Source organism: Heterodontus francisci, chromosome 7 (assembly GCF_036365525.1).
Source record: "Heterodontus francisci isolate sHetFra1 chromosome 7, sHetFra1.hap1, whole genome shotgun sequence".
Taxonomy (NCBI): domain Eukaryota; kingdom Metazoa; phylum Chordata; class Chondrichthyes; order Heterodontiformes; family Heterodontidae; genus Heterodontus; species Heterodontus francisci.
The window spans coordinates 74,363,279-74,384,477 of record NC_090377.1 but is presented as its reverse complement, the minus strand read 5'-3'; the positions used below and the strand labels follow the sequence as shown (position 1 = coordinate 74,384,477).

Below are 21,199 nucleotides of genomic sequence, written 5' to 3'. Positions count from 1 at the left end.
CAGGTCCTTCCTGTCTACTCTATCTAGGCTCCTCATAATTTTGTACACCTCTATTAAGTCACCCGTCAGCCTCCTCTGTTCTAAGGAAAACAACCCTAGCTGACCCAATCTTTCCTCATAGCTGCAACATTTGAGCCCTGGCAACATTCTTGTAAATCTCCTCTGTACTTTCTCCAGACCAATTATGTCCTTTCTGTAACGTGTTGACCAGAACTATACACAATACTCCAACTGTGGTCTAACCAGCATTTTATACAGTTCCAGCATTACATCCCTGCTTTTGTGTTCTATATTTCGACCAATAAAGGAAAGCATTCCCTATGCCTTCTTCACCACTCTATCTACCTGTCCTGCCACTTTCAGGGACCTGTGGACATGCACTCCAAGGTCTCTCACTTCTTCTACCCCTCTCCATATCCTCCCATTTATTGTGTATTCCCTCGCTTTATTTCCCCTCCCCAAATGCATTACCTCACACTTTTCTGGATTGAATTCCATTTGCCACTTTTTCGCCCACTCAACCAAACGATTGATATCTTTCTGGAGTCTACAGCTATCCTCTTCACTATCAACTACACGGCCAATTTTTGTGTCATCAGCAAATTTCAGAATCCTGCCTCCCACATTTAAGTCCAAATCATTAATATATATCACAAACAGCAAGGGACTCAATACTGATCCCCGTGGAATGCCACTGGAAACAGCTCTCCATTCACAAAAACATCTGTCGACTACTACCCTTTGTTTCCTGTCCCTGAGCCAATTCTGGATCCAACCTGCCACATTCCCCTGTATCCCCATGGGCTTTCATTTTACTGACCAGTCTGCCATGTTTAATGGTTTAACATACCGCTTGCCTTTGTTCCATGACCTTCTGGTCAGTTATTCTTTTCATCGAGTCATAGAGAGATACAGCACTAAAACAGGCCCTTCGGCCCACCAACTCTGTGCCGACCATCAACCACCCATTTATACTAATCCTACATTATTCCCATATTTCCTACCACATCCCCAACTTCCCTCAATTCTCCTACCATCTTATAATGGCCAATTTACCTATCAACCTCTGTGACCTTGTCCTGTCAACACCTTCTCTTTTGTTATCTCTCGCCCCACCCCCGCTTTACTTACTTAAAACCTTTTACATTTCTAATATTTGTTAGTTCTGAAGAAGGGTCACTGACCTGAAATGTTAACTCTGCTTCAGTCCCCACAGATGCTGCCAGACCTGCTGAGTATTTCCAGCATTTCTTGTTTTTATTTCAGATTTACAGCATCTGCAGTATTTTGCTTTTACCTTAACAAATTTCTGCTGACTATCCCTGATTAATCCATGCCTTCAATGCCCATCACCAAGAATGGCTCGGTAGCACCATTACAGACTGTGCTGGCTGAGCCCTAAAGGACATAGCTGCTAAACTGGTTCTGCAGCAGGTGGTGAGTGAACCAAAAAGAGGGAAAAACCTGCTTGGCCTCGCCCTCACCAATCTACCTGTCACAGATACATCTGTCCAGGACAGTATTGCTAGGATTGACCACCCCACATTCCTTGTGGAGACGAAGACCCAACTTCACCACTCAGGATACCATCCATCATACTAAATAGGATAGATTCAGAACAGATGCAGCAGCTCAAAACTGGGCATCCATGAGGCGCTATAGATCATCAGAAGTAAAATTGTATTCAACCACAAGCCGTAACCTCATGGCCCGGCATATCCCCCACTCTACCATTACCACCAAGCCAGGGGATCAACCCTGGTTCAATGAGGAGTGCAGGAGAGCATGCCAGGAGCAGCGCCATGCATACCTGAAAATGAGGTGCCAACCTGGTGAAGTTACAAAACAGGACTACATGCATACGAAACAGCAGAAGCAGCATGTGATAGACAGATCTGAGTGATCTCATAAGCAATGGATCAAATCCAAGCTCTGCAGTCCTGCCACATCCAGTCCTGAGTGCTGGTGGATAATTGAACAACTAACTGGAGGAGAAGGCTGCACAAATTTTGCTAGGGCTCCTTGATGCCACACTCAGTCAAATGCTGCCTTGATGTCAAAAGCAATCATTTTCACCTCACCTCTTGAATTCTCCTCTTTTGTCCATGTTTGGACCAAGGCTCTAATAAGGTCTGGAGCCTAGTGACCCTGGCAGAACCCAAACTGACCATCAAAGAACAAAACACGAACAGTACAGCACAGGAACAGGCCATTCGGCCCTCCAAGCCTGCGCCGATCTTGATGCCTGCCTAAACTAACACCTTCTGCACTTCCGGGGCCCATATCCCTCTATTCCTTTCCTATTCATGTATTTGTCAAGATGTCTCTTAAACGTTGCTATCGTATCTGCTTCCACCACCTCCCCTGGCAGCAAGTTCCAGGCACTCACCACCCTCTGTGTAAAAAAAACTTGCCTCGCACATCCCCTCTAAACTTTGCCCCTCGCACCTTAAACCTATGTCCCCTAGTAACTGACTCTTCCACCCTGGGAAAAAGCTTCTGACTATCCACTCTGTCCATGCCGCTCATAACTTTGTAAACCTCTATTATGTCGCCCCTCCACCTCCGTCGTTCCAGTGAAAACAATCCGGGTTTTTCCAACCTCTCCTCATAGCTAATGCCCTCCAGACCAGGCAACATCCTGGTAAACCTCCTCTGTACCCTCTCCAAAGCCTCCACGTCCTTCTGGTAGTGTGGCGACCAGAATTGCACGCAATATTCTAAGTGTGGCCTAAGGTTCTGTACAGCTGCAACATGACTTGCCAATTTTTATACTCTATGCCCCGACCGATGAAGGCAAGCATGCCGTATGCCTTCTTGACTACCTTATCCACCTGCGTTGCCACTTTCAGTGACCTGTGGACCTGTACGCCCAGATCTCTCTGTCTGTCAATACTCCTAAGGGTTCTGCCATTTACTGTATACTTCCCACCTGCATTAGATCTTCCAAAATGCATTACCTCACATTTGTCACGATTAAACTCCATCTGCCATTTCTCCGCCCAAGTCTCCAACCGATCTATATCCTGATGTATCCTCTGACAATCCTCATCACTATCCGCAACTCCTCCAACCTTTGTGTCGTCCGCAAACTTACTAATCAGACCAGCTACATTTTCCTCCAAATCATTTATATATACTACAAAGAGCAAAGGTCCCAGCACTGATCCCTGCGGAACACCACTAGTCACATCCCTCCATTCAGAAAAACACCCATCCACTGATACCCTCTGTTTTCTATGACAGAGCCAGTTCTGTATCCATCTTGCCAGCTCACCTCTGATCGCGTGTGACTTCATCTTTTGTACCAGTCTGCCATGCGGGACCTTGTCAAAGGCTTTACTGAAGTCCATACAGATAACATCCACTGCCCTTCCTTCATCAATCATCTTCGTCACTTCCTCAAAAAACTCAATCAAATTAGTAAGACACGACCTCCCCTTCACAAAACCATGCTGTCTCTCGCTAATAAGTTTGTTTGTTTCCAAATGGGAGTAAATCCTGTCCCAAATAATCCTCTCTAATAGTTTCCCTACCACTGACGTAAGGCTCACTGGCCTATAATTTCCTGGATTATCCTTGCCACCTTTCTTAAACAAAGGAACAACATTGGCTATTCTCCAGTCCTCTGGAACCTCACCTATTGCCATAGACGATGCAAAGATTTCTGTCAAGGCCCCAGAGTTCCGATGAAGGGTCACTGACCCGAAACGTTAACTCTGCTTCTCTTTCCACAGATGCTGCCAGACCTGCTGAGTGATTCCAGCATTTCTTGTTTTTATCCCAGCAATTTCTTCCCTTGCCTCCCTCAGTATTCTAGGGTAGATCCCATCAGGCCCTGGGGACTTATCTACCTTAATGTTTTGCAAGACACCCAACACCTCCTCCTTTTTGATAATGAGATGACTGAGACTATCTGCACACTCTTCCCTAGGCTCATCAACCACCAAGTCCTTCTCTTTGGTGAATACTGATGCAAAGTGCTCATTTAGCACCTCGCCCATTTCCTCTGGCTCCACACATAGATTCCCATCTCTGTCCTTGAGTGGGCCAACCCTTTCCCTGGTTACCCTCTTGCTCTTTATATATGTATAAAAAGCCTTGGGATTTTCCATAATCCTGTTTGCCAATGACTTTTCATGACCCCTTTTAGCCCTCCTAACTCCTTGCTTAAGTTCCTTCCTACTGTCTTTATAGTCCTCAAGTGCTTCGTCTGTTCCTAGCCTTCCAGCCCTTATAAATGCTTCCTTTTTCTTTTTGACTAGGCTCACAATATCCCGTGTTATCCAAGCTTCCCGAAACTTGCCAAACTTGTCTTTCTTCCTCACAGGAACACGCTGGTCCTGGATTCTAATCAGCTGACATTTGAAAGACTCCCACATGTCAGATGTTGATCTTCCCTCAAACAGCCGCCCCCAGTCTAAATTCTTCAGTTCCTGCCTAATATTGTTATAATTAGCCTTCCCCCAATTTAGCACCTTCACCTGAGGACTACTCTTATCCTTATCCACAAGTACCTTAAAACTTATGGAATTATGGTCACTACTCCCGAAATGCTCCCCCACTGAAACTTCAACCACCTGGCCGGGCTCATTCCCCAATACCAGGTCCAGAATGGACCCATCCCTAGTTGGACTATCTACATACTGTTTCAAGAAGTGCTCCTGGATGCTCCTCACAAACGTTGTCCCATCCAAGCCCCTAGCACTAAGTGAGTCCCAATCAATATAGGGGAAGTTAAAATCACCCACCACCACAACCCTGTTACCTTTACATCTTTCCAAAATCTGTCTACATATCTGCTCCTCTGCCTCCCGCTGGCTGTTGGGAGGCCTGTAGTAAACCCCCAACATCGTGACTGCACCCTTCCTATTCCTGAGCTCCACCCATATTGCCTCGCTGCATGACCCCTCTGAGGTGTCCTCCCGCAGTACAGCTGTGATATTCTCCTTAACAGGTAATGCAACTCCCCCACCCCTTTTACATCCCCCTCTATCCCGCCTGAAGGTTCTAAAGCCTGGAACATTTAGCTGCCAATCCTGCCCTTCCCTCAACCAAGTCTCTGTAATAGCAACAAGTACTAATCCAAGCTCTAGGTTCATCTGCCTTACCTGTTATACTTCTCGATGATGGGGGAGCCCAGCACATCAGTGCAAAAGACAAGGCTGAAGCATTTGCAACCATCTTCAGCCAGAAGTACTGAGTGAATGATTAATCTCGGCCTCCTTCTGAAGTCCCACCATCACAGATGCCAGTCTTCAGACAATTCAATTCACTCCACATGATATCAAGAAATATCAAGAAATGGCTGAAGGCACTGGATGCAGCAAAGTCTATGGACCCCGACAACATCCCAGGCAGTGTAACTAAAGACCTGTGCTCCAGGACTAGCCGTACTCCTAGCCAAGCTGTTCCAGTACAGCTACAACACTGGCATCTACCAGACAATGTGAAAAATTGTCCAGGTATGTCCTGTTCACAAAAAGCAAGTCAAATACAATCTGTCCAATTCCCACCCCATCAGTTTACTCTCAATCAACAGAAAAGTGAAGGTGTCGTCAACATTGCTATCAAGCGCCACTTAACAGCAAAAACCTGCTTCTCAATGCTCAGTTTGGGTTCCACCAGGGACACTCGGCATCACACCTCATTACAGCCTTGGTCCAAACATGGACAACAGAGCTGAACTCAGTAGGTGAGGTGAGAATGACTGCCCTTGAAATCAAGGCAGCATTTGACTGAGTGTGGCATCAAGGAGCCCGAACAAAATTTAAGTCAATGGCAACCAGGGCAAAACTCTCTACTGGTTGGGTTCATACCAAGTACAAAGGAAGATGGTTGTGTTTGTTAGAGGCCAATCATCTCACCCCCAGGATATCGCTGCTGGAGTTACTCAGGGTGGTGTCCTAGGCCCAACCATCTTCAGCTGCTTCATCAATGACCTACCCTCCATCATAAGGTCATAAATGGGGATATTTGCTGATGATTGCACAGTGTTCAGCACCATTCACAATTTCTCAGAAACTGACGCAGTTGAGTCCACATGCAGCAAGACCTGGACAACATTCGGGCTTGGGCTGATAAGTGGCAAGTAACATTTGTGCCACACAAGTGCTAGGCAATGACTATCTCCGACAAGAGAGAATCTAACCATCTCCCTTTGACATTCTATGGCATTACCATCGCTGAATCCCCCACCATCAACACCTTGGGGGTTATCATTGACCAGAAACTGAACTGGACCAGCCACATCAATACAGTGGCTACAAAAACAGGTCAGAGGCTGGGAATTCTGTGGCAAGTAACTCACCTCCTGATTCCCCAAAGCCTGTTCACCATCTACAAGGCACAAGTCAGGAGTCAAAGTCAGAGTCAGAGAGATACAGCACTGAATGAGGCCCTTCGGCCCACCGAGTCCATGCCCACCGTCAATCACCCATTTATACTATCCCATTTTCCCTCTTACATCCCCACCTTCCCTCAATTCTCCTACCACCTACCTACACTAGGGGCAATTTTTACAATGGCCAATTTGCCTATCAACCCGCAAATCTTTGGCATGTGGGAGGAAATCGGAGCATCCGGAGGAAACCCATGCGGTCACAGGGAGAACTTGCAAATTCTACACAGGCAGTACCCAGAACCGAACGAGTGTGATGGAATGCTCTCCACTTGCCTGGATGGGTGCAACTCCAACAACACTCAAGAAGCTCGACACCAACTAGGACAAAGCAGCCTGCTTGACCGGCATCCCATCCACAAACATTCACTCCCTCCATCACCGACGCACAGTAGCATCAGTGTGTGCCATCTACAAGCTGCACTGCAGCAACGCACCAAGGCACTTTCGATCGCACCTTCCAAACCCATGACCTCTACCACCTACACAAACAAGGGGAGCAGATGCATGGGAACACCACCTCCTGCAAGTCGCCCTCCAAGTCACACATCATCCTAGCTTGGAACTTTATTGCTGTTTCTTCACTGTCGCTGGGTCAAAACTTGGAACTCACTTAACAACACTGTGGGTGTACCTACACCAGATGGACTCCAGTGGTTCTAGAAAGTGGCTCACCACCACCTTTTCAAGGGCAATTATGGATGGACAACAAATGCTGATCTTGCTAGCGAAGCTCACATCCCATGAAAGAATTTTTTAAAATCGATGATGTAGCACCTGGTGGTTGATGTCTCAGCTTCCAATGCAGCACAGGCGGAGGTAACCCAACACCTCAGTATTGCAGTGGAAGCTCAGACTAATGTCATATGATCCATGCTTGTTGCCATGCAAGCCTAGCTTGTTTCCATGCAGACTAAGAGTGCTGCTACCATGACTTCGGATACCAGTGCTCAAAGGGAATGCTGAGATAGTGCAGTCCAAAGCCGGGTCCTCAAAACCCAGAGCTGCTCGAGGTTGTCCTCCAAGATCATCTGCAGTCTCCCCCAGTGAAAGTCAGCAGCCTTCCACCAGCTATACTGTGGCACTGCATAGGAGCCCTAGACCAGTCAAAGGCACGTGCAAGACAGGCACTAAGGGAAAGCATAAGGGTGAATAGTTCAGTTTGGTTTGTATTATTGGAAGTATTGTTGATAAAGCTGTTAAGGAATGGTTTTCTTGTGGTGCCTTATGTTTCAGGATTTTGGTCAAGATCCTGATGGTCTGCAGCAGAAGGATGGAAAGGGGGGATGTTTTAGAGCAACAGTGATGTGGAGATATCTGAATAGCCACTTGCAGGTGTCCTGGATACCACCTTCTCTTACGCGTCCTCGTAATCATCCTCCTCCTCCTCCTTCGAGGTCCTCGCCAAAGGCCTGATGGCAAGGGCTGCATGCTCATGAGAGCTAGGTTGTGTAGATTGCAGCAGACCACCACAAATTTGGAGATGCTCCGGCGAGTATTGGAGGGCTCCCCCAGGTGGTCCATGCAGCGGAACCATTGTTCAAGAAAGCCGATGGTTTGATCCATAGAGTTCTGTTCTCAGCATGGCTCTCATTCTACGTGCACTGTGGTTGGGTGGTGGAGGGGACTCATGAGCCACATATAGTGCTGGACCTTGTTGTCAGCCCGACGCTGGATTCCGTGACGGGTTGGGGGAGGGGGGGGCGTGGAGAATCAGAGCAACAGCAGCTGCCACGGAATCCAACGCCGGGATTGCTGGGCCCAATCAATATTCCAGGGTATAGAATCTTCAGGCGCGACAGGGGAGGGTGTAAAAGAGGACGTGGCATTGCACTGTTGATCAAGGAGTCAATTACTGCAGTAAGGAGGGATGATATCTGAGGTTCCTCAAATGAGGCCAAATGGGTAGAACTTAAAAACAAAAAGGGGGCAATCACTTGGCTGGGCGTGTACTACAGGCCTCCAAACAGTCAGGGCGAGATAGAGGAGCAGATATGTAGGCAAATCGCAGAGAGGTGTAAAAATAATAGAGTAATAATAGTAGGGGATTTCAACTTCCCCAATATCAACTGGGATAGTCTTACTGCAAAAGGCTTAAAGGGGACAGAATTCTTAAAGTGCATGCAGGAGAGTTTTTTGAGCCAGTACGTAGAAAACCCTACAAGAGAAGGGGCGGTGCTGGACCTAATCCTAGGGAATGAAGACGGACAAGTGGTAGAAGTGTCAGTGGGGGAGCATTTAGGGGATAGTGACCATAACTTTGCAAGATTTAAGGTAGTTATGGAAAAGGACAAAGAGGGACCGGAAATAAAAGTACTGAATTGAGTGCTGAAAACAGCAGAGGCACTAGAGGATTATCGAAAGTATAGGGGGGGTACTTAAAAAAAGTAATTAGGAGAGCGAAGAGGGGACATCAAAAAACACAGGCGGGCAAGATAAAGGAAAATCCTAAGGCGTTTTATAAGTATGTGAAGGACAAGAGGATAACCAGAGAAAGAGTAGGGCCCATTAGGGACTAAAGTCTGTGTGTGGAGCCGGAGGACATAGGTGAGGTTTTAAATGATTACTTTTCATCTGTGTTCAGTATGGAGAAGGATGATGCAGGTGTAGAGATCAGGGAGGGGGATTGTGAAATACTTGAATAAATTAGCATTGAAAGGGAGGAAGTATTAGCTGTTTTAGCAGGCTTAAAAGTGGATAAATCCCCAGGGCCGATGAGATTTATCCCAGGCTGTTATGTGAGGCAAGGGAGGAGATAGCAGGGGCTCTGACACAAATTTTCAAATCCTCTCTGGCCACAGGAGAGGTACCAGAGGACTAGAGGACAGCGAATGTGGTACCATTATTCAAGAAGGGTAGCAGGGATAAACCAGGTAATTACAGGCCAGTGAGTCTAACATCAGTGGTAGGGAAACTATTGGAAAAATTCTGAGGGACAGGATTAATCTCCACTTGAAGAGGCAGGGATTAATCAGGGATAGTCAACATGGCTTTGTCAGGAGGAGATCGTGTCCAACAAACTTGCTTGAATTTTTTGAGGAGGTGACTAGATGTGTAGATGAGGGTAAAGCAGTTGATGTAGTCTACATGGACTTCAGTAAGGCTTTTGATAAGGTCCCACATGGGAGATTGGTTAAGAAGGTAAGAGGCCATGGGATCCAGGGCAATTTGGCAAATTGGATCCAAAATTGGCTTAGTGGCAGGAGGCAGAGGGTGATGGTCGAGGGTTGTTTTTGCGATTGGAAGCCTGTGACCAGTGGTGCACCACAGGGATCGGTGCTTGGACCCTTGCTGTTTGTCGTGTACATTAATGATTTAGACGTGAATAGAGGAGGTATGATCAGTAAGTTCACAGATGACATGAAAATTGTTGGTGTCGTAAATAGTGAGGAGGGAGGAAAGCCTTAGATTACAGAATGATATAGATGGGCTGGTAAGATGGGCGGAGCAGTGGCAAATGGAATTTTATCCTGAGAAGTATGAGGTGATGCATTTTGGGAGGACTAACAGGCAAGGGAATATACAATGGATGGTAGGACCCTAGGAACTACAGAAGGTCAGAGGGACCTCGGTGTACTTGTCCATAGATCACTGAAGGCAGCATCAAGGTAGATAAGATAGTTAGGAAGGCATATGGGATACTTGCCTTTATTAGCCGCGGCATAGAATATAAGAGCAGGGAGGTTATGATGGAGCTGTATAAAATGCTAGTTAGGCCACAGCTGGAGTACTGTGTACAGTTCTAGGCACCACACTATAGGAAGGATGTGATTGCACTGGAGAGGGTGCAGAGGAGATTCACCAGGATTTTGCCTGGACTGGAGCATTTCAGCTATGAATAGAGACTGGATAGGTTAGGGTTGTTTTCCTTAGAGCAGAGAAGGCTGAGGGGGGACCTGATTGAGGTATACTAAATTATGAGGGGCATTGTTAGGATAGATAGGAAGAAACTTTTTCCCTTCGAGGAGGGGTCAATAACCAGGGGGCATAGATTTAAGGTAAGGGCAGGAAGTTTAGAGGAGATTTGAGGAAAAAAAATTTTACCCAGAGGGTAGTTGGAATCTGGAACACACTGCCTGAAGGGTGGTAGAGATAGGAACCCTCACAACATTTAAGAAGTATTTAGATGAGCACTTGAAACGCCATAGCATACAAGGCTACGGGCCAAGTGCTGGAAAATGGGATTAGAATAGTTAGATACTTGATGGCCGGCACAGACATGATGGGCCGAAGGGCCTGTTTCTGTGCTGTATAACTCTATGACTATGACTCTAATCTTCCCGGGGGTGGGGAAGCTCCATGATGGCAATTCCGCCGCTCTGCCGCTGGACCCTAGTTTAAATATTTAAAATACCACTGCATAAATCACAGTGTCATCCACCATGATCTTCCCATCTGTTCCCGATCTTGAACACGATGTGCGGCAATCACGTGCCTTCACTTTTCCGTCCATGAGAAGCTGGCGCCACCAAGGAGGGGAAGGTGTCAACTCTGAATTGTGTTGATGGATGGGGGGGGGTGGGGGTGCGGGCGTCAACTCTGCATTTTGTTTCTGGATGGGGGGTGAAGGGGTCAACTCTGCACTTTGCAGATGTGGGGGGGGGATGCAGGCGTCAACTCTGCATTTTGTTTCTGGATGGGGGGTGAAGGGGTCAACTCTGCACTTTGCAGATGTGGGGGGAGATGCAGGCGTCAACTCTGCATTTTGTTTGCAGGGCTGGCAGCCTTTTAAAAATGGCGCCAGCACCTGCTCCTGCATCAGGTGACACCGTTCACAGTATTGCCAATGCCTCCCCCGCCACGTGATTGGGGGGCCGTCAGCCATCAGTATGGAATGATGCACTGCGAACTGTGAGATGTGGCCATGTTGCAGAATCACAGCAATGCAGGTCCCATGCCGCCATTTTCTGCACCCATTGCCGTTCACGGCGGCAGGACAACAAAATCAAGTCCGTAGAGTGGGTAGCCCTTGTCACAATGCAGCTACCCCCTGGTTCGTTGGTGTGGCTCGAATATGCCGGGTACAGCTGATAGGTGTAGAATAGAAGCATCTCGGCTGCTGCCATGATAGCAGGCATCCACCAACATGATGCTCCATGCATGGTCACACACCAACTGCACATTAAGGGAGTGGATTCCTTTGCAGTTCCAATACATCTCCCTGTTGAGATACAGCGCCCACAGAATCATGTGCATGCAGTCGATGGCTCCCTGGGCCATTGGGCATCCTGCTACCCCGGCAAAGCCACATGCCCTCTCCTGCTTCTTTCTATTTCAAAAGAAGAGTATGAAGTCTCCTCCCCTTGCTTTTCTTTGCTCAGAGAGAAGACAATGAAGTCCCCTCCTCTTCTCCACAGGGCCTCCGTTGCCTAGTTGATGCAGTGATGCACAGCGAACTGTGAGATGTGGCGATGTTGCCAATCCAGTCTGACAGGATCTTGAGACGTAGAAATTGAGGGCCATGATTATTTAATGGCCACTGGCAGCACCGTCTGCTCCCTGCTCTGCAGCTGCAGGTCAGGTTTTAAGAAGTGCCACAGTGCAGTGATCACCTCCTTGGTGAATCATAGACACCTCAAACACTGCTCCTGGCTGAGGTGGAGGTAGGAGAAGTCATCCCTGAAAATTCTTCATGGTAGGGCCTTCTATTGAGAGCCCTCCTCCTCCATCCTCTGCACACAGCCTCCCCTCTCTGCAGCTTGAGCTCTATCTCCCTGTCATACTGCAGCCCAAGTGCAACTGCAACAAAGCCCCCATGAGTGATAACAGGCTTTCTGTTCAGTGGCCTTCAAACTACACTGAACTCCTTGGAAAAGTCCAGCACAACTCCCTTCTGACTCCAACAATTTGTGAGAGCTTGAACAACAAATTGATGCACAGTACTTCCACTAACTCTGCAGCAGCAAAGAAAAGTTAAAAGCACCTCACCTGAAAGTCCCATGCTGATGCCTTTACCCAGCACTCATGGGGTGGTCCCTCATATAGCTCAGCATATGTTCAGCTGTGAATGTTAAGAGAGGGCATTAACACGGCCTGCAAGGTCCAACATTGCATGTCAGGCACCAAATCAGCGCTAGACGCTGAGTGACGTCACAATCTGCCTACTCTGCATGCTTCCAGAGCACGCACAACAGGCCCACACTATCATCCTTCCAAGCATGGCAATCGGTGCAGGCCCAGAATCAGTGCTCGGAAGTGGAGCGGTTGCCATTTTCAGCACCAGCAGCATTATGGAGTCCAATTTTATGACCTTTGTGTCCGCAATGGCACTGTATTCAAAGTTACTTTTTCATGGAGACAAGTATCTGAACTGTAAATATATCTTGAATATAAAACTATTTGAGACTGCTGGGTTTTACCTGTCTTACAAACTAAAGAATTAGTTAATACCCTAATCTCTAACCTACATAGGTTGTTGTGACCAGTATTTACCCATTTAATTTGGACCCATAGGATATTTATATATTCTAATGTGCCAGTTATTGGCTCAATACAAAAATGGTGAAAGTGGGTAAATGGTACAATTACTATTATTACCCATCCAGACAAAAATATAATTCAAACAGTTGTATTTTGCATCCTAATAAATAATAGGACCTTCCTTATCCTGATAGGACTGAGATTTTTAAAATTATGTTTAAATAACTCACTCTCCCATGCAGGAAAAAATGTAGAATTTAGGTAAAAGAATGTATTAGCTTCACTTAAATTGGAAAATCCAAGATAAATTGTCCACCTGGTCTCTTGGTTTTTATTTTTGTTAGTTTAAAATCTAGCAACTATAAGCAATTGAGTTGTAAGTCTGGCTTTCCTGTAGCAAAACTTCTAACAGAAAACAGTTAAAAATGCATTAAATGAATTCACTTCTTGTCCTAGGTTCCAATTCCAATGACTGAAGGTTTGGATGCCGTTGCCTTGCTCACAGATGATGCAACAATTGCAGCTTGGAACAATGAAGGTTTGCCCAGTGATAAAACATCCACGGAAAATGCCACTATTTTTACCAACTGTGAACGATGGCCACTCTTGATTGATCCTCAACTCCAGGGAATTAAGTGGATCAAAAGCAAATATGGCACAAATTTGAAAGTCATCAATTTGGGTCAAAAAGGGTGAGATGACAGCTGTTTAATCTGCAACCAGAATGTGCAAGAAAAAGAAGTTAGATCTTTAAAAATGAAACACTCGTAGAAAGGGATCATCATCCTTCATTTAAACATCCTTCCTGTCCTTTATAGAAACAGCAGCATCCTTTTCTACTCTGATAATGACATTGGGTTGGTTTTGGTCTCTCAGCAAGAATATGACAGGAGATGGGTGAGGTGAGATGAATGGCTGCCTGGAGAGGTTTCCAAGTCACCTCTCATTTACATAGGCGATGAAAGCTGCCAGCATGAAATATGCTCCCCATATGTAGTTTGCCAATTCAGATGTGGGAAATTAGAACTGTTGAATGTTCTTAAAAATTTGCAGCTGATAAAAGGGGAGATGCATTTTACATGTCCAAAACAAGCCAGTGCAGCTCTTAGAAAATGTCCCTGGGTCAAAAGAATTCCAGTGGGACCCTGAGGTTTTTAAATGTATTCATGGATAGGCTAGTGCCAGAGATTCAGGAGGGAAAGGAAGACATCTTCCCCTCAGATGGTTGGTAGGTGCCAAGTCAAGTTGATTAACAGGCTTGGCAGAAGTGGCAGAAGTTGTGAATGTGACAGCATTTTTAAAACATTTTTTTTAGTCTTGCTTTGTTGGTTTCTAAAAATTTTCCAATCTTCTGGCCTACCACCAATCTTCACAACATTGTATTCCTTTTCTTTCAATTTGATACCACCCTTAACATCCTTAGTTAACCATGGATGGTTTATCATTCTCATAGGCATTCCCTGGTAGAGGCTGGGGAGCCTGCAACCTGCATGTCAATGACCCCTCGGCAAGAAATATGCCTGCGGCCAACAGAGCAATGCCAGGATAGGTGGAAAGTCAAGGCCATATTGTTACAAAAAAAATGTTGGCTGTGTTGATTGCAGAATAACCTCTATTATATTTAGTCAAGACCAGTGTCTTCCCATGGATCACATACTTGTGTTGTGAAAACTCTCCAATGTTTGAAACGTCAAAATTTCAAGATTGTGATGTTTTCAATAGTTGGTTAAATGCAAGTTGCCTAAACTGCCTGTTTTCTTCATGGCCAAGCCTAAGATGTTTGCCAAGTGAAACATCAAGTTACCTACTTGATCTCGTTCTCTGGAGCACAAATTGGCCATGGAACATTGAGGAGGATAAGAAATAACTTACAGTAGAACTTCCTTTACCTACAGTCCTATTCATCAGCTTCCTGATTATCCACTAGAAATTTCACAGGACTAAAATATGCACAAGACATTGGGGGACGTTTTAACCTGCAAGGTGGGCCAGCTGTAGATGCATGTGGGGGTTTAAATAAGGAATAATGCTGATGTGTCAGGACCCCAACGTGAACCTGCTGATTTCCACACTTAATCAGTATGCATTTCGACGTGTGTAGAAACCTCCTGTGGTACAGGTGGATCTGCAAATTAAATATGCAGAAAGGGAATTGGGTGAAGATTTAACCCTACATTCTGACTTTAATTATCAGTGCACAGGTTTCCCGGGCTGTCTGGAACTCTCCAGGGTCCACAAGGTGAGAGCACGGCGAGAATTGAAGGATTGATGGAGCTGTGAATTTGAAAGGCTGGAAAGCCTTTAAATACTGAATCAGGTCAGCTGCTTCTTTGCCTAAGTTGAAAGGCTTTTGCTCACAGGACTTATTCTGAGAATGATTTCCAAAACTTTAAAGGTAATTTCTGCTACCTTAGACTTTTTTGACTTTGATGAGCACTTCCAGCTGCCAGCCTTCACAGCAGCATGGGAACAGCTTATGCTGCTCTAACTTGGCCACTGATGAGGAACAAGAGAAGCAACAACAGCAGCATCACTAGTAGCAGGAGCTTCTTTGGGCCTCCTTATCTCGAGAGACAATGGATACGCGCCTGGAGGTGGTCAGTGGTTTGTGAAGCAGCGCCTGGAGTGGCTATAAAGGCCAATTCTGGAGTGACAGGCTCTTCCACAGGTGCTGCAGAGAAATTTGTTTGTCGGGGCTGTTGCACAGTTGGCTCTCCCCTTGCGCCTCTGTCTTTTTTCCTGCCAACTACTAAGTCTCTTCGACTCGCCACAATTTAGCCATGTCCTTATGGCTGCCCGCCAGCTCTGGCGAATGCTGGCAACTGACTCCCACGACTTGTGATCAATGTCACACGATTTCATGTCGCGTTTGCAGACGTCTTTATAGCGGAGACATGGACGGCCGGTGGGTCTGATACCAGTGGCGAGCTCGCTGTACAATGTGTCTTTGGGGATCCTGCCATCTTCCATGCGGCTCACATGGCCAAGCCATCTCAAGCGCCGCTGACTCAGTAGTGTGTATAAGCTGGGGGTGTTGGCCGCTTCAAGGACTTCTGTGTTGGAGATATAGTCCTGCCACCTGATGCCAAGTATTCTCCGAAGGCAGCGAAGATGGAATGAATTGAGACGTCGCTCTTGGCTGGCATACATTGTCCAGGCCTCGCTGCCGTAGAGCAAGGTACTGAGGACACAGGCCTGATACACTCGGACTTTTGTGTTCCGTGTCAGTGCGCCATTTTCCCACACTCTCTTGGCCAGTCTGGACATAGCAGTGGAAGCCTTACCCATGCGCTTGTTGATTTCTGCATCTAGAGACAGGTTACTGGTGATAGTTGAGCCTAGGTAGGTGAACTCTTGAACCACTTCCAGAGCGTGGTCGCCAATATTGATGGATGGAGCATTTCTGACATCCTGCCCCATGATGTTTGTTTTCTTGAGGCTGATGGTTAGGCCAAATTCATTGCAGGCAGCCGCAAACCTGTCGATGAGACTCTGCAGGCACTCTTCAGTGTGAGATGTTAAAGCAGCATCGTCAGCAAAGAGGAGTTCTCTGATGAGGACTTTCCGTACTTTGGACTTCGCTCTTAGACGGGCAAGGTTGAACAACCTGCCCCCTGATCTTGTGTGGAGGAAAATTCCTTCTTCAGAGGATTTGAACGCATGTGAAAGCAGCAGGGAGAAGAAAATCCCAAAAAATGTGGGTGCGAGAACACAGCCCTGTTTCACACCACTCAGGAGAGGAAAGGGCTCTGATGAGGAGCCACCATGTTGAATTGTGCCTTTCATATTGTCATGGAATGAGGTGATGATACTTAGTAGCTTTGGTGGACATCCGATCTTTTCTAGTAGTCTGAAGAGACCACGTCTGCTGACGAGGTCAAAGGCTTTGGTGAGATCAATGAAAGCAATGTAGAGGGGCATCTGTTGTTCACGGCATTTCTCCTGTATCTGACGAAGGGAGAACAGCATGTCAATGGTCGATCTCTCTGCACGAAAGCCACACTGTGCCTCAGGGTAGACGCGCTCGGCCAGCTTCTGGAGCCTGTTCAGAGCGACTCGAGCAAAGACTTTCGAGCAGGAGCAACACCAGCAGAAGCAGCCTTCTCGACCACCTGCTGCTCCACAGGGCAGATGTGATGAACACAGAGCTCCAGCTCGCAGAAGGTGATACCCCAGCATAGACATACTGACAGAGGATCAGTTTTCTGGAAATGATTAAGCAACAGTGCCTCAGGAAGCTCAGACTTTCTCAACAGGTGGTTGCTGACATCTGCTGCCTCCTGGAAGAAGACTTCCTTCCCAATGGACCAGCAAGGTGCGTATTGCCAGTGGCTGTCAAGATCATCATGGCCCTTAATTCCTTCATCTCTGGCTCCCTAAAAGGATCCCCATAGGTCCACGGAGTCATAGATTACACCCCTGTGACAATCAAGGCACTCTCAGATCAGCCAGCAGTATTTGTCAACCAAAAGGGATTTCACTCCGTTAAGGTTCAGCTGGTATGTAAGATATCCAGGAAGCTACCATGATGCCTTCATTCTGCACCAATTGAATATCCCACAGATCTTCCAAGCTCCATGCAGACTCAGCAGGTGTCTTCTTGGAGCTAGGGGTGCACACTAAGGATGTGGATGATGACACCTGTGAGAAGCCCTCCACTAATGCACAGGGAAGATACAACAGAAACCACAGCCAGAATTCTCCAGCTGCATGGAGGTGGCTTTGGTGGTTGGGGGGGTGGGGGAGCGAATTGAAGAAAATCAAAAAGAAGCACGTTGGGCTGTGAGCCTTTCCCGAAGGAAGGTTCCCAGCAGCAATGGCTAGCCCCTCCAGCAGCAGTAAATAGCCAATTAAGGCATTTAAAACCTCAATTAGTGCCTATGTTGGCACTTGAATGAAATTTTCCGAACATCGCATAGGTCCCAAGCAATGTGAGCAGCTTGTCAGCTCCAAGAAGTGGAAATCACAGCAGGGAGTCATCATTGCCTGCAACTGGCAGGAATTTGGGTCAACAAAGGAACAAAATGGCAAGGCTCAGGCAGGGCTAAATGAATTGTCAAATTATACAGAACCAATTAAGAAGGAAGAATAGCATATATAAATCCTGTAGAGAGAAAAGTGAAGGAGGTCACTGGGATGAATGCAGAACATACGGAAACATGATAAGAGGATGAACAGAGGGTCAAAGAAGGACCTGTAAAACTATAACTGGAGATATAAAACATACACATTAAATTAGTATTTTAGTTATACAACAGTAAGGAGGTAAGTGAAGAGATGTAAACAAAATAGAATCTGAGGTTGAGCCCAAGACAGTATAATAAATGATTCCTTTCCAAGTGAATACTAGGATAAATACTGAGTACCACACTCTCCCACAGTGGCATTACTCTTAGTAGAACTAATTTAGCAGAAATCAGCTGGAAGCTTGAGACAGAGTAAAAGGGCTCAAAACAAAGTTTGTCCATTACTTCTCTGAGAGCACTGAGAGAGCCAAGGGGGTAGATATGTGAAGCAATGATGGTCATTTTTGAGAGAGTCAATCATTATTGTGGGTGAGGGCTACATGGTACAGGCTGCTGACATCCATTTAAGCATAACGCTTTCAAATCGTGCTGCTGACCCAGTCTCCCGCCCTATGTCCCTATTTGATGGCAAATGTGTAGGCAGCCTGTTAATTGGCCACCTCCCATAGGATTTTGCTGGAGGGTGCACCACTGACACGAGCAGTGTCGGAATCTGGAAATGATTCCGACGCCTGAGCATTTTATAAGTCAGGAACATTCCAGCCCACATGAGCACAAGAATGGTCATTGAGGAAGCCATTTGACTGCTGATGTTGCAATTCTGGACAGAGCTGGGGGCTGCCCTTCAATATGCACCAGCAAGGGTGCTGTTTCTTGCACAGCATGGTACTGCAGAGAAGACTGGAGTTGCAGGAGGAGGAAAGTGATGATCACCATCCTTGGAGGAGGAACAGGAGATAAGCCTGATGTACCCCAGCTGCTAGAGATGCCCAGGAAGGTTTATGCAGACACAATTCAGCTAACCTAAAGCTGTGTAGCCATGTGGCTCAATAATGCTGAACCCACTGCACAACGACCACCCCTGCAACATAAAGCATTCCTGCAGTCAATAATCCTTCCATTTCACTAACACCCACCGCTCATCTTCTATTCCTGTCACACCATTTTCCTCAAGGCTGATGTCCACTTGGCAGGCAAGAGGTAACTATAGAGATAACTGGACAATGGAGACTTGAAATAAAGTTTATGGTACATGAACACATACATTGAATTTGACACATTAACACGCTTTCAAACACAGAGTTAATTTATTTTGTGAAACTACAAAGTATTTCTCTTCCTTTTCCTATTACTTTTATGTGGTGTTACCCCTGTGGCTTCAGCAGAGCTGAAGGCAGGCTGTTTGCTCCCCTGCTCTGACTGCTGAGATGCTCATGGCCAACATCCTCTGTGTTTTGGAGCGTATTAGAGTCTCACCAGAAGCTCAGCCATTGGGACAGGAATCAGCATGTGGGGCTCTGACTGAGGGGGTGACAAGGGAGGAGGATTGGGAGCACCTTTAATGGAGTCCCCATTTCTGTGTGTCCTTTCTCCATCTTCCCTCGTATGGTCCACCAATACTTTCCACCTAGCCAAGAGTTGGAGAGCATTTTCCTTCGCTTCAGTGAGGCGCTGAACAGCTAAGGCAAGTGTTTCCTCCATCCTGTTTAAACTGGCAAACCATTGGTCCAATCCAGCATGCACTTGGTTGCCTGCCACATCCGATGCTTCATGCAGGTGACCACTCTTTCCATGGAGATGGACATCAGCACAAAGACCTCAGACATCATCACACATACTAGAGTTGGACTCCTGCAATCTCTCTCCAATGGTCCGCAGTGTGTCTGGAAATACTGAAACAATCTCACATATTTCCTGCTACTGCTCCAGAATAGTCCTCATGGCCGATAACCCCTGAGGCATTTGCCTCCAGCTGAGTAGAGCTTGGAGTGTCCTGTGCCCTTCGACAGGGACTCTCGACTGCTGTCCCTTTCTCCAGCACCTGCCCTGCTGCCGTGATGTGTGGCTCACCATGTGATAACCTGCCTGGGAGGCCACACGGAGGTGTATCTGAGCTGGTGGAAGGTACACATGAGTCATGTGACAGTGCTTCCTCAAAGTGCGAGACCTCCTCTGAGGCCTCCGAGGCCTATTCCTTCACCATGTAGTCCCATTATCTCTTCATCTTCAATGGCCATGCACTACACCACTTTGCTCATCTCCATAGCCTCCTCCTATGCAGTGGTCAGGGTGGCGATGACAGGAGGAGGCCTGGTTCCCTGCTTCTCCCTGATGTTCTGCGATATCTTCTCCTGCAAGGAGGGAAAGAAAAGAATTTTAAGTGTGAGAAACTGAATGTGTTGAGAGGATGGAAGGGCAACATTAGTGGAGGGTGACTGTGATGGATGGCTGTGAGATATCAATAAAATGAAGGTGTCAGTGGTGGCTACTCAGATGGGGATGTGAGAGGTGCCTCGAGAAAGAGCAATGAGGGGAGCTGAAAAGTGTGTTGGTCTGAGGAATACTGTGTAGATGGCAGCTGGGGAAGTCAGAGTGAGGAAGCTGACACTTCAATGCGGCATGCCACTCACCTTTTCTGCCCTGATGAGGTCATTGAACCTCTTTCAGTACTGTATCCATGAGCGCAGGACCACACACCTGCTGCACACCTCCTCCGCAACTTCCAGCTACACCTGCTTGCTCTCGGAGGCTGATCTATTCCTCCCAGTTGCAGGAATAACATTTATCTCGGGTCCTTACAGCCTGCAGCCTTACCTTCAGCGATACCTTTGAGAACCAAGGCAACCTTCCCACATCGAGACTCCATCAGTGATGTTCCTGTCTGTGTTCTGAGAATTGCTGCATGGATCAATTGTGTCCCTCGCCAGGATCCCTTTTAAATATTGAGGCTTTAACAGTCTGATGTGGGTTGTGGTCCACACCTGCCCACTCTGGTCAGGAAACCTGGAAGCGGGATGCTAATGCTGTGGCTATGTTTAAATTAAAAGCCACATCAAAGCCTGCTCCACTAAATTTTGTGTTCCTGACCTATTGTCAGCCTCCCCCTTTCCCCTTTATACTTTCTTTCATTTCTTGGATATTGCTGAAGAAAGGTACAGAAGTAGTTTATAAAGCAATTGCCTATACCATGTTATTACATATTTTCACATTTCAATCTCTACCAAGCAAATTCCAGTAATAGCTCAACTGACCTCACAGCCAATTTGACTGTAATTGGCAATTATTCCTGGCTTTGGGGTATTTATGTCTGGGCCTTGAAGATCTGCAATATTTCAGGTGCAATGGGAATGGA

The 21,199-nt window shown here is 46.7% G+C and overlaps 1 protein-coding gene across 1 annotated transcript in view; it reads left to right on the top strand.

Annotated features, from left to right (window-relative positions):
* Window positions 1–21,199, top strand: part of dnah9l (dynein, axonemal, heavy polypeptide 9 like) — a 563,466-nt gene that overhangs the window by 426,269 nt on the left and 115,998 nt on the right. The window contains exon 65 of the mRNA XM_068036275.1: window positions 13,277–13,512. Within this exon, the coding sequence (XP_067892376.1) occupies window positions 13,277–13,512 (236 nt within the window). The remainder of the gene's footprint in view (window positions 1–13,276; window positions 13,513–21,199) is intronic.